This window comes from Ptychodera flava, unplaced genomic scaffold (genome assembly GCF_041260155.1).
Source record: "Ptychodera flava strain L36383 unplaced genomic scaffold, AS_Pfla_20210202 Scaffold_93__1_contigs__length_395732_pilon, whole genome shotgun sequence".
Taxonomy (NCBI): domain Eukaryota; kingdom Metazoa; phylum Hemichordata; class Enteropneusta; family Ptychoderidae; genus Ptychodera; species Ptychodera flava.
This window is the reverse complement of record NW_027248415.1, coordinates 242722-257081: the sequence shown is the minus strand read 5'-3', so window position 1 is coordinate 257081 and position 14360 is coordinate 242722. Positions and strand designations below refer to the sequence as shown.

At 38.8% G+C, this 14360-nt stretch overlaps 1 protein-coding gene across 1 annotated transcript in view; it reads right to left on the bottom strand.

Moving 5' to 3' along the window:
* The window catches only part of LOC139129117 (DNA ligase 1-like), an 81310-nt gene that overhangs the window by 6954 nt on the left and 59996 nt on the right, over positions 1 to 14360 (bottom strand). Inside the window, exons 3-4 of the mRNA XM_070694769.1 lie at positions 1803 to 2087; positions 1540 to 1698 (exon numbers count right to left, since the gene is read on the bottom strand). Coding sequence (XP_070550870.1) covers positions 1540 to 1698; positions 1803 to 2087 — 444 coding nt within the window. The remainder of the gene's footprint in view (positions 1 to 1539; positions 1699 to 1802; positions 2088 to 14360) is intronic.

Here is a 14360-nt window from a genome sequence, read left to right as displayed (position 1 = left end):
TACACTAGTGCAGCGTTGTCGTGCGGGGCAGTTTTTTGATAAATCGCACTATCAGACAGACGGGTTTAGGTAGGTAGGCAAAAAGAGGTACAGCCATCTGTACTCAACTGTATCATATAGCTGAAAATAAATATGGCGTGCAGGACCTCTCTATCGTTTTCTTTATGTATACCTACCTAGAAGAAACGCTGCAGCTGCCAGAATGTAAATCAACCTTAATGGCGTGAGACCTTGCAAATGCCAAGTCTAGGTGTATAAACAAAGGAATGGTTGTCACCTTTGAAGAGTTAAGAATACATACATACATCCTCTCCCATCATATGTTATTATTCGGTACGGCTACACACTACGTACACTTTGATGTAAACGTCCGATAATCACCACAATATATGGCGTTTGAATTAAGGAAACTCCAGTTTTCAACTTGAAGTTAAGAGACACATGTTCATACAGCTCTCTACCATCAACAGATCTTTTAAGGCTGCGTTCACACACACACACACACACACATACACACAAACAGAGGGAAGGGGGGACTTGAAAGTTTTGTTCTGTCGATCGGGAGGACCTAAAATGTTTTGGTTCCGTTTATTTTTTATAATTCCAAAGTTTGGTGGGTAAATCAATGAAAATTTAATAACATTTTGATGTCATCGAATTGTTCTAATGTTATTGATAATTAAACAAGACCCAGAACCAATTTTTTGCATTTCATTTCTTTTGTCTCAAAAAAACACTGAATTTTCGTAAAAATACAAACAAAACAAGCCTAGTATCGGGGCAGAAGCTGCAACTGTTGATACTTTTTTCCAATATTTCATGCGTTATATCGAATACAGTTACTTTCTGTCTCTCTACAGTATGCTGAAACATACAATATTCAGTTTGTCGACACAAGCCTGCATATATGAATATTCGTATTAAAATGTTTCCCTGAAACTGCTTCTTGGTAGCATAATCCCTGCCACATTTTGTCCCTATGACCCGAAAATTTTTCTCTTCCTTTTTCGTTCATATTTTCACATAGGAGCGATGATTGATGCTCTAAAAGGACGTGATCACAATCTCTCATGACTTTTAAGTTGTGCAGACATCGGACAAAATGGGTGAGAGAAGTAGTGGCATCAACGACGGAGTCCTTTCAGGACAAACGAGCACCAAATGGTTTTTCTTGCAATGTACGGACAAAGACTCCATAAATTACATATTTACCGGTAGTTTATAATACTTTAAGGAGAAATCAAATTAAAGTGTTTCCAATAGACATAAATATTTCGAATAACGGAGGCAAATATCATTCCTTGAGAAATATTTGAAAATGAATAAGGTGAAAACAAACATTACATTATTAAAACGCCAGTCAATGATTTTGAGTCACGTAAATTTTCATTTTCAGATATTAATAAAATTTGAAAATCGATATTTACTGTGCGTCTCTTTTGATCCACGATAACTAGTGAAGTTTCTTTTGTGCAGTATATGCATTTCAGACTCCCAATATTATCTCGCTTGTAATGATTTTATCATACGGCTACTTACGTTCGCTCTTTCTCTAGTGGGTCTTTCACCCAGCGATATTGTCGCCGATTGATTTTTATCTTTTGTTTCTACATGGTTACGTTTCTGTGCGGAGTTTGGAGCTTCTATCCCAGTCTCTTTTTGTAATGGCTTCGTATTGTCTTTATCGTCAGCCTGCTCCTGTAATTTGTTCGTATTTTGTGGAAGTATCGTCAGATTTTACAATAAGAACAGTATTATACATCAATATTTTGCTTTTATTGTTTTATTTTAAGGCTACTTACATTCAATATTCCTTTGGTGAGTCCTTCATCCAGCGATATTTGGGCCGATTCATTTTTGTTACATCTCTGTGTGGAGTTGTGAGCTTGAGCCCCTCTTTTTTTCAAGGACTTCGTGTTGTCTTTATCGTAAGCCTGCTTCTGTGATGTGTTGGCACTTTGTGCAAGTATCGTCGTATCTTTGGCACGCTGTAAAGCATTTTGGCCAGCCTCTGGTCTTGGTGGTGTAAGTGATGATGATGGTTCGTCGTTAGTAATGAATGATTTATGTTGTGATGACTCAGCGTTCTGTGAAAATTGGAGCAAATGAATAATTATTTATTGCAGTTAATTGGTGCGACATGACACATGCTTTGTGAGGGAGGGATTGGGTTTCGAGAAACCACACCTTTCCTACTCAAACACGACGTTGCATGGTGGTAAGAAGACATTTAAGCCATTTATTTACCATGATTCTTATATTTGTTATTGCGGTAGTATGTATTTTAGTAACGGTCTACAGAAAGGTCAATAATATGGACTATGTAAAGAATACTAATGGTGTTAGCCATTTATCCGTTTCGAAAAAGCAAACTCTCGTGCTCTATTTACAATGCACTTGAAATAATACCAACTGAAGGACTGGTCCATTTCATCGGTAAGACCATAACAAAATATACATATTACCGCTAGGTTTCAATAGTTTGATAGTTATTACAATATTTGCACCTTTGAATAAATCACAAAATATAAATCAAAGACCACATCTATTTAGAATTTGGAAGCGAAATCCTGTACACTTATGATGATTTTGAAGAATTGTAAAATCTTATCAACAGTTCTATGTATCGACAAGTGACATTCAACTCATCATCCAGCATGCCAAAAGCTTCTCAATTACAGCTATACAAAAAACAAACACAAAGTTCAAAAGTTTTGTTCGAAATAAATGAGGGAGTTACCGTTAACCCTCAATTTATGCCTTCGAAGGTATTGGCTGACTTGATTTTTTTGCATATTCATCATTAACAACTATACACCAGGTCAGACCAGATCAGATCCGTGTGAAAGGATTTGTGTAAGATGATAAGCGTCAGAATAACATCCATGACGGTTCCTCAATAATTACAGTCAAATAAGGATTTGTTTCAGAAAATTCATTGTTTTGCCATAGTATTTTAACAGACCATGACTGACATGTTATGACAACTGTTACTTTCAATATAAAAAACCTCTTAACTCTCTGTTGTTCGCCTAAAACCATCCTGTCTGTTAAATTTGGATATTGCAGAAAGGCATTCTAAACATACTCTGTTTTGGTGTGAAACTACATTGATATGACTGACTTTTTGTGCATCTTTATCCAGAAAGTAAAAGATTCTAAAACTCGAGTTGATGCATTTTTTATATCTTCTTTTGATCACACGATCGTCCCATGACACCTAAAGAAAATATATTAAAGTCGTGAACTAAAGCGTCAATCGATTAGTTTAACAGCTGTTAGTCACAAAGGATACTGGTCCATAAGTCAATAATATATCAAATACAACTCTTCGTAATGACCAAAATATCGATGATCGAATATTCATTTATGATCACTATGTATAATTATCATTTCACTGGTGATCCGCTCCATTTCACCAGTCCATGATTCAGTAAATTTAACAACAACCTTAGAATAAATCCTCATTGTGTTTTTCTTCAGAACAGGCAAAGCACCAAGGTCAAAACAAAATAAACTTGCTAAAATGTTAGATTGAACCATTGCTGACACATAAGACCAGCCCTATAGAGGCCCACAGAAGTGTGTATCAACAATTGCGTACGGAACCCTTGTCAATGGATCAACCGGTCACGTTCCGATGCGACAAAAAAGATCGATACCCTTTTTGTAAACCAAAATGCGTAATTATGTCAATTATAAAAGTGCATTGGAACCAGATAAATATTTACATATTAGTCTTAGTTTCAAATTTCTTCGAATATTGGCATGTTTTCGGTGTGGCTGTGCACTGAACATTGAAGAAGGTAGACGCACAGGTATCACTTCTACTGAAACACATTGTAAAGTTTGTATTTAAAACAAAGTTTAGGATGAGTTCCACTTCTGTTAGAATGCCCTGCTTACAAAGACCTTCGTCTTAAAATATTCCAAATGAATATTCTATCGATCCGAATCAGTGTAAATTTAACAATTTGCTACAGTATTCAAATGGTGTAATTTTGCGAAAACTCTGTATATTTCTTTACAAGGCATTTAATTTAAGAAAACATTGTGTTTCTCAATAATTATTTGCTGTATTGTAGAGCGTACTCCATACCGCTTTAAAATTGTACATGATTCTGAAATGTCACTCCTTAAAATGGGGCCGGAGGCCTATAAATTCAATAAATATATGAGACAAATCAACGTATACAGATGTCCTCGTGGGAAATTACAGTGCTCGATGCGGAGAGCAGACGTTACAAATAATAACACAAATTACTTCAACTACAAAGTAATAATATCTGTTACTTAAGTTTCATGCATCCTGCAATCTTCAGACAGAAGTGAAAGGATTCTCATTTATGTTTTGGACGTACCATTCTATTTGGAGGTGGTGTTAAAATTTGATAAATAATGTATGTTTTGGAACCAACTCAGAGCGTTTGTTTAACAGTGTAGATTAGTAAGCATTGATAATGTGCAGCTTTTCTGATATACTAAGATTACATCGCTTGCTTGTGTTAGAGTAGTTCGATGCTTTGTCAATAAATAACCACGACATGTCGAGCTCAGTTGGTAGAGCATCCGAAATAAATTCGGGGGATGGGGGTGAGTCCTGCATGGGTCACTTTTCATCCCCCCCCCTCTCTCTCTCACATCAAATATTTAGCGTTCACATAAAATAAAACAAAATCGTCGGATCGTTGGCCGGATAACACAAAGGTCAAATGATATGATATATTTCAATCTGTGACTAACACAAATGGAACTATTTTTGGGATAATTGGATGATGAATAATGTCAGTTTAATCTAAAAATGTCGGTTTAATCTGCAAATGTAAGCTCATTTGCTTTTCTTTTTAAGTTAAACACTTGTTTTTTATGTGTAATTTGTAATATTGCCACATTCAGCTATAGGGCACCAAACAATTTTGAGAAATTAGAAAAATATGAAGATCCAATTATCCCAAATGAGTTCCAATCTTCCTACCATATACCAGAACAGGCCGTGAGTACGTCTGCAGCTGGCGTGGCATTCTGCACGTCCGCGTGTTAATATTTGTACAAAACCAAAATCAAGGGGTGATGGCATGTCCAGGCGTCGCGGCGGCCTTTCCCGTGAAGCCAGTCGCAGATTTGAATGACATCAAGGGAGGACAGCGTGTTACCAAGGGCTGCTTACTGCCACTGCAGGGATGCACGGCGTCATGGCGGCCTGGAAGGCGACACGGACCCCTTACGGGATCATGCCGCGCCTTGGGCAACGTGGTACCAAGGTCTCTCCAGATCTGCGACAGCAACCCCCAAATTAAGACCAAACAGGTGGGCTTGCTGTCACGGCGGGGATGCATGGCGGCCTGGAAGGCGACACAGACCCCTTCACAGGATCATGTCACGTATTGGGCAACGTGGTACCGTGGTCCCTCAGGATCTCGATAGCAACACCCCTTCAATTATGAGCAACCAGAGGCACTAGTGACCGAAGAATTGCATCATCATTGGTCGTTGTTGATGCTGTTATTGTCTGCAGTCGCCACAGAGTGAGTACAGTCATGTTGCAGTTGTCCAGTATCTTATCATAGTCTGAGATCTTGCAATTAGTCATCCTCTGTGTCTGTCTGGGGAGGTCAGGTCAAAGGCTACTCTCAGACCAGTGCCCCCACTGGCTCGTCACTGCACTATGTACCACAGTCGCTGTTGTTGTCAACTAGTAGTCGCCGATTGTTGTTGTTATGCGTGGGATCATCGGAGGTCTTGGTTGGAAGTCAATGTTATGCACGGCCAGAATGCCACCTTGCGATCATATAGTGGCACGCTTTGACCATATTGCTGTGGTCGTTGTCACCAAGTAACTATAAACTCTGGTAATGTAATCACAAGTAGCACTTGTGATAGTCATTATCTCGTCAGTCATCTCCTGCGATCTCGTCGATTCTTGTCGACGTCTAACCTCGAGCATGATGACTTAATTCCTGCATAGCTTACATGGGAACTTAGATGCTGAGCTGAGTCTTATCACAGTCATTGAGGTGCATCGACCAGGTGTTCCGTTCAGAGATGGGCGTGAGGGCGACAGCTTACCCGCAGTCAGCAAAATAGAAGACAGTAGGGCATTCATTTAATAATGTCTGCTAATGAACGGTAAAAGCAGGTGATTGGCGATACTGCCGCCACTACGTTGTCCGTGGGTCAAGCGTGGGGAAGGGATGCAAGGACGTTCAGTCGAAACCGCCATGTTGGGCCTGCTGTGGATGGGCGCAGCCATGTTAGCCGTGTTGTTTTGAGGTACGCCGCCTACGGTAGAGGATCCAGGAAGTGATGTGCGCCGTCAGTGGCCACAAGTTCCGTCGCCGTTTTGTACGGTCAATGGGTCATGGTCACGTTGATGGATAGCTAACTGGCCATTGTGTACTGCTATGGACACAGGATGACAGACTTAATATGGTTGGCAGTTGTCGGATCGATGTATGAAGGTGAGCAGCTAAAGCCGATGAAGTGGACAGTGCAGCTCTGTTGTTGGGCTGATGGTACCATCTTTTTCATGACTGATGAGTGTACTGTGTAGTAGTGTAGCAGTACAGTGTGCCGACCCGATCCCTCCACAGTGCAAAGGAGATCTGGTCAGTCGCCCGGCGCCCCGTCTATGATCGGCTGGTGTACGGTGTCAGTACTTGATGCAGCAGAAATCAGGATGGACGGCCCACACCTAGCTCCTCTATGGATGGCCTGAGTGTGCAAGCGGCTTAAAGGGGAAATTTACCCAGACTTTCTTAGGTAATCAGGTCGTTATTTAGTGAAAAATTAACAAAATAGCGTTGGTTTCATTCACTTTCACTTGCGCGTATTAGCGCAGTGGCCACAAGCTGAACGCACGGAAACCGGAAGTGACGTATCAAACTTGCTAGTCACAGCGGGTTCAAAGCGAGGTCACTTATAACAAAGCTTCTACGCCAAGTGGAGTACGCGTACGCGGTACGCAAACCTCAGCGCTCGACTGAAAATCATAATGGCGAAGATAATCGGTAATAACTTCAAACCTGAACGAGCATTATCGATGATCCAAGACTAACATCGTCAGAAAGTTACAGCGACTCGAGTTCGGAAAGTGACTATTCTAGCTCCGATGACGAAGTTCAAATTACTCTCGGCGATCAATCATGCCTGTCATTGTCAACCAATCGCTGTGGAATCATGCCGACACGGAAGTAATGCCAATGCTCTAAAGAGATCGACATTAATTCTAAAAGTGCAAGGATTTTAATGTGTTACAGAACACCCTGATGTAGCCATGATTAGTCTAGAACTAGTGGTCCTGTCTTCAGCGCGTTCCGTTTCTAGTGCCTGAGCGTTCGCATAGTCCCACATGTGCAAGCAAAGCACTTGGGGTGGATATGCCCCATGGGGATATGTCCCGGGCAGTTTTTTTTTGCCTTGTAGTTCAGTAGTTGGACTTGACACTTTCGCTAAAAGCAGCCCTTCTCGAAGTTGCATTCGCAGAAAACTTTATTTCTGCTCGACTTAAACATCGACACCGAGTGCTTGGCCCCTATATTCTGTAGCCATTCTATACACTGTAAGTGGAAAAGCTTACAGTTGCACACGTCGACTGCTTCAATGACCAAGTTTAGGACGTCACTTCTGGTATTTTAGTACACCGCTGTTCGTTAGCCAGTGAGTGAAAGTGAATAAAATCGACTCGAAAGCCTTTCAATGACCATATCAGTTTAATATTCCAAAATTAATTTTCAGGGTAAATTTCCCTTTAAAGCTGCATGTAGATCCCCGTCCTTGGAACAGAGACAGTCGAAGGACGCCGGCTCACCAAGATTTTAGCGATGATCGGCAGGCCATATGCGTCCTGGTGGTCTTTTGATGCCAGTGTCGAATTTTTGATGTGAACGTCAGTGTGGAGTAAGTTGAAATGGCTACAACATGGCAATGAGCATGCGGATGTTAGCACTGGTGGCTGATGGGGAATGATCCAATTAGGTACCAGATTGGGTGTCATGCAAGAATGAATGGCATGCTTATGAGATAGTGATAACGAGTATCAGGTGGATCTGACTTTCATCAGTGTACAGTGTTGACGTGTTGCTATAGTACAGGGGTGATATGAGTCCACTGTGAATTCGCTTGCACAGATTAGAAGATGTGGTCAAGGTCTCCGTGCCCTTACTCAGCATTAACCAAGATTTTAGCAGAGTTATAATCATCCATTTATTTGCAAGAAAATAATTTTTCACTGTCCAAAAATACTTGAACAATAGACATTCCTTGTATCTTTCAATTAAATGTAAATTTAATTGCAACTGTAATTTTTTGTTTCATTTCTCTGGGGTTTTTTCTTCGTACCCTTTGACGTAAGTTTTGGCAAACTCTTTCAGATACCTCTCAGAAGATACCATTATCAATGCAAAGGATCTAGAAAAAAATTGAGGCGTGTGAATTCACCTTTTATTATCACAGAAATATACATTTTAATTGACTTCCGTTCAATAACCATTTTGACATTAAACCAAACCCATCCAAGTTAAACAATACTGTATGGTTGGATACTGGCTGTAGGATGAGTTTTATATCAATAATTTCTTGTGACTTTGAATTTCATTTTGTTGGTTTCACCTTTTTCATCCATCATGAGGCAACTGATGGTAATCTCCCAGGGTAAAACGGGATTTGAAAGGTCTTTACTATTGCTGTATCCGAAACTTATACAAATGCATTTAGGGGCCGTCGATAATAAAAGCTGACGCACAAGTAACGTAATTCCTTCGTTTTACTTGAAACCCCCTCCCTCCCCCCTCAAAACAGTGCAGCTGACAATATGAGTGTGCGCAATTGAGTCTCCGTGCGCGTGAACGTTCAGTCTGGAACTTCTTCGTCTCGTGCGTGTCGTTGAGCTTTTAAAATGATGTGCAAGTTGGCAGAAACTAGAATTACTGCAGAGAATACTTTTCAGGACAACATATGTTAGTCTCTAAGGTAACAAGTAGGACGTTTTAGGAAATCCTTTCAGAAAGCTCACGCGCCTGTGGCCTTTTTTTTTAGTATAAGATACGTACCTAGAGCGTTTACTGTATTTCTACTGTACATATTGCCGGAGAATATGCGATGGAATTTTGCGTTTCACGTCGTTCAGTCATTATGATGGAAACGCCGCCCTTCTCTAAACTTTGAAAAAACAGGATGACAGACTTTGGAATGCTAACTCTTGTATAACAATGACGTAATTTAATGAGAAAACATTTGTACTCGAGTACTCAAGCATGGCCACAGTTTTTGATTCGAGAACTCTCATCATTGCCGATTCACTGAAACAGCAATCGAGACGGTGAGTGGAACTCTTTCCTATGGATAATGTCCATGTAGCACTTGTACAACAAGTCATTGACAATGACATAGTCCCCACTTGTAATAGGAGTATTAGTCTTTATTGGGCAGGGAAATATGGTCATTAAGATGTATCACTGGAGAGTGGCGTTCAGATCTATGGACACATAGGTCTATATCATTGTTCCCAATTTGAAACAAGAGGCATGTCTAAGTTATGGTTCTAAATCAGGAAAAAAGATCAGACCTCCAGCTGTATTGGCCAGCCAAGAAATACATATGCGCATAATAAATGAGGTACAAGATGTGACATCTTAAGGTCTATTATCCTATCAAAATTGAAGCATAAAGAACTTGTGGTTACTGAGTTATGCATATATAAGTATAATCAAGGTCAAAGGTCATCAAGGTCATGTGACATATCGAAAAAAAATTGTATTGCTAATTAATCCCTATATGCAAAAATCGAGACCTCTAGCTCTATTGGCTTGCCAAGAATTATATATGCGCATAATTAATGAGGTAAACCATGTGTTGTCATAAGGTCTCCCATCCTACTAAATATAAAGGACATAGCACTTGTGGTTACTTATTTATTGACATAAACATGTATTTTAGGTAAAAGGTTATCGAGGTCTAATGAAATTTTGTCAAAAAATTTCTATCCTATAATTATCCCTATATACCAAAAATCAGACATCTAGCTCTATTGGCTCGCTCAAAGTTAGATATGTGCATAATTAATGAGGTACAATATGTGGCGTCATAAGGTGTCCCATCATACCAAATATGAAGGGTGTAGCACTTGTGGTTACTGAGTTATGGACAAATATGTATATTTGAGGTCAAAGGTCATTGAGGTCACGTGACATTTCTCAAAAATATTGTATCGCTAAGTTATCCCTATATACCAAAAATCAGACCTCTAGCTCTATTGGCTCACTCAAAATTAGATATGCACATAATTAATGAGGTACAATATGTGGCATCATAAGGTGTCCCATCATACCAAATATGAAGAGTGTAGCACTTGTGGTTACTGAGTTATGGACAAATATGTATATTTGAGGTCAAAGGTTATTGAGGTCACGTGACATTTTGTCAAAAAAATTGTATTGCTAAGTTATCCCTATATATCAAAACTCAGACCTCTAGCTCTATTGGCTCGCTCAAAATTAGATATGTGCATAATTAATGAGGTACAATATGTGGCGTCATAAGGTGTCCCATCATACTATATATGAAAGGTTTAGCACTTGTGGTTACTGAGTTATGGACAAATATGTATATTTGAGGTCAAAGGTCACCAAGGTCCAGTGACATTTTGTCAAAGCGTCTGAGATATCTGCGTGAACGGATGGACTCACGGACAGACATGACCCAATCTATAAGCCCCCTGAACTTTATCTGTGGGGACTAAAAACTGTGTCACTGCATCCTTTTTGCAATATGAATACGATTAGAAACTAAATTTTATTTTTTTTGGCCTTATCTTATACCGGTACATCGGAGTCTATGGAGAACAGCCTTATACATGGGAGTCTATGGAGGCGTAAACTAAAAGTCCTCTAACGCGGCCAAATTTGATCGCATCGTGAAACAATTGACGTGCATCTGTATGAGGTAGGGTACTATCCTTGCACCAAGCTCCAGGCGTCTCTGAGATATCTGCGTGAACGGACGGACGGACGGATGGACGCACACACACACGCACGGACATGACCAAACCTGTAAGTCCCCCCCCCCCCGGACGGTGTCACTGGGGACTAAAAAGAATTGGCACAGGAATATCTCAGATATCTGCATTCATAAGCCCCTGTGCATGGACACAGCATTAATATTAATTTCATCCTGGGGACCCTGTGGATCATACCTGGGGACCCTGTGGATGGATATCAAAGACAGGAAAGAAAATGGCCGTCACACAGCCATTTATGATTGAATCATTACAAAAATCGGCGTGCAATATATGTGATAGAGATTAATATAGGTATTAACTTTCAATGCAATCCCACCCGGCATCGCTGAGAAATTTACGTGAACGCCCGCACAGTCGTAAAATATAGGAAACAAAATGGCCGCCACATAGCCATTTTAGACCAGATCAGAACAAAAATCAACGTGCATATGTATAACATATAGAGTAATATACTTACCAAGTTTGAATGGAATCGCTTCTAGTATCACTGAGAAATTTGCGTGAACATACGTACTGACATCAAATACAGGAAACAAAATGGCCGCCACACGGCCATATTGGATAAGATCACAAAACAAATCAACCTGCATATGTATGGCATAGGTAATAATCCTTGTACAAAGTTTGAATGAAATCGCTCTGGGCATCTTTGAAATATCTGCGTGAACGGACAGACGCACGCACGGACGGACACACGGACGCACGCACGCACGCACGCATGCACAGACATGACCAAACCTATAAGTCCCCCCTGACGGTGTCCGTGGGGACTAAAAATAAGCGAATCCACAGGCCTTTGGCGAATCAATAAATGCGTTTTTTCACCAAGCTGAAAGGTGGAAAGATTAATTATTTTTGTCGCATGTCAATAGTTTGATATGACTATCGCCTTTTACAATAATACTGGCTATTCCATTGTGCTATAGGCCCCAGGTTGATACACATGTGTAGAGATTTTTATAGAAACTATTCCATAGCTATTTACATTTCTTTATCACTTTTTTGCGGTTTTGCAGTTTCCTGTTTTTGTTAGCCGATTAGCCGGCACACGCCAAAACGACTAGTCTTTGCGGTTTTCTATAAGTGAGTTGGCACACGCCAAAACGATTAGTCTATTGCGCTCGTATTTCTGGGCACTTTTAGTCTCACTGTTTACCTCTGGTTGGTTAGCAACCGCAGTTTAATTGACAGCTGATTCTTTATATTTAGGGTAAATTGTTGCAATAAGTGTTTCCTACGACGTTCGCACAAGTGAGAAATAGGGCAAAATTCATTGAGAGTTGGTGTTAGTTTAATTTTATTTACAAGTAGGGCTGTATTAAACACGAAACATTTAACTTGTAATATTTCCTCCTTGTCTTGGCCTGCTGGGTTTAAAAAAGTGTTTAAAGGTATACAGGCACCATGTTCAAATTTAGCTACCATGGAAAGGGGAGATCTGATCATAGAGTTTATGGGGTCAAGCCAGGTCACACAAATAATAATGCACCACTACATGGTCATAATTTTACTTAAGTTAAACAATCAGAAATAATTTGTCTTCATTATTCTTCCTGGAATGAGGCAAAGAAATCAACATTAATTATTTTATCAATACGTCGTTAATTATAAATCCATAAAATAAATAAGTACCAGTGAATCATGTTTTAAATAAAAAAAACTGTGCGCTACTGTTACTGCTTGTGATAAATAATGGTACATTGGGTGCTAAGGGGAATTGGGTTCATAAATTAATTTGAGATAGTAGTAGAAAATTGAAAATTGAAAATGCTTGAAAAATTATTTCTGGTCTATATAAAATTAATTCTAACACACTAAAATTAATGGAAAACATAATTTTGACCAGAATGGCCCCAATTTACATTATCTTTATTATTCTTCCTAGCTGGAGGCAAAGAAATTACAATTATTATTATTATAGAACAAATGTTAAAAGTTGTTACTTAGAAATCAATAAAATAAATAAAAAACTGAATTATGTTTTAAATAAAAAAAACTGTGGTTACCAAAATGGTTACCATGGCAACATAAAACAAAAATGAACATGGAGTTCATGCTCTGATAAATACACTTAGGAGAGCATTTGCATAGTAACTGGGATTACTTTTAATGGAATTTGTTGAAATTTTAAAACGCAAATACGTTACTATGAAACCAAGGCAGTAAAAATGGATATCATATTTTGTCTTTCTAAGCCAAAATAACCCTTTGGTATAATATTCTGTGGATTACTGGATTTTTACACTGGATATTTGGTCTTTCTAACCCAAAATATCCCTTTGATATAACACATTCTGTTGATCACTGGATTTTAGGTGGAATCTTTGAAAAACTGGTAATTTTTACTCCTGAATGGTTGCCATGGAAACATCTCACATTAAAATGAGTGTGATTTTTTTGTGTGCTAACCAGAAAAACCCTTATGATCAATTTTTTACATCAATCAATAGTTCTTTAATAGGAATTAGGAAAAAAGTAACATTTTCAATCCCAAAATAGTTACCATGGCAACTTGAAACATTAAAATAAGTCTGGTTTTTGTGTTCTCTGACCCGAACTCCCCCACTAGATAATTTTCATATCAATCAAAGTAATTTTTCATGGGATATTAGAAAAACTGAAATTTTCAACCCCTAAAATGGTTACCATGGAAACATGGGGCAGTGAAATCGATATCATATTTGGTCTTTTCGACCCAAAATACCCTTATATAGTGAAATTTTACGGAAATTTAACCTATTATTATTTGGGTTATTTTTTCTATTGTTCATGTTATATTTCTATATAATACTTAATTATACTTATAATACTTATTATTATTATTATTATTATTATTCGCGTTATACTTATATTAATTATTATTATTATTATTACAAGCTTAGGGGCTATAAGTATTATATAGAAATCTAATAACAGTTCATTGAAGCTGTGGGAATTCTGAAAAAGAGGTGTTGTTTATTTTAATTTTGTCAATAGGGGTGACTTCTAATTGTCATACGTATATTCTCTCCGCCAAGTTAGGTGTTCCTTTTGACATCACTACCCTTATGAATATTCATATACTTCCAAAAGCTGGCAGCGCGTGCTCACAGCTGTTGAGTGTCGTGTTCTGATATACACCGCCCTCTATCAGTAGAGAAAGTTTACTGTTCACCAGAGGTTCATGGGTAATTGTAACTGTAACAATGGCGGGAGTCAATAAATCACCATTGTGTTGTAAAGTTTAATCTGGTCTGTGGAGTTAAATCTGAGCCATCCAGGCGACATATTACATTGGCGACAAGGAGTATCACCGAAAGAACTTTTCAAGATGAGTGAGAAAGGGAAAAACGTCATTCAATCTTTG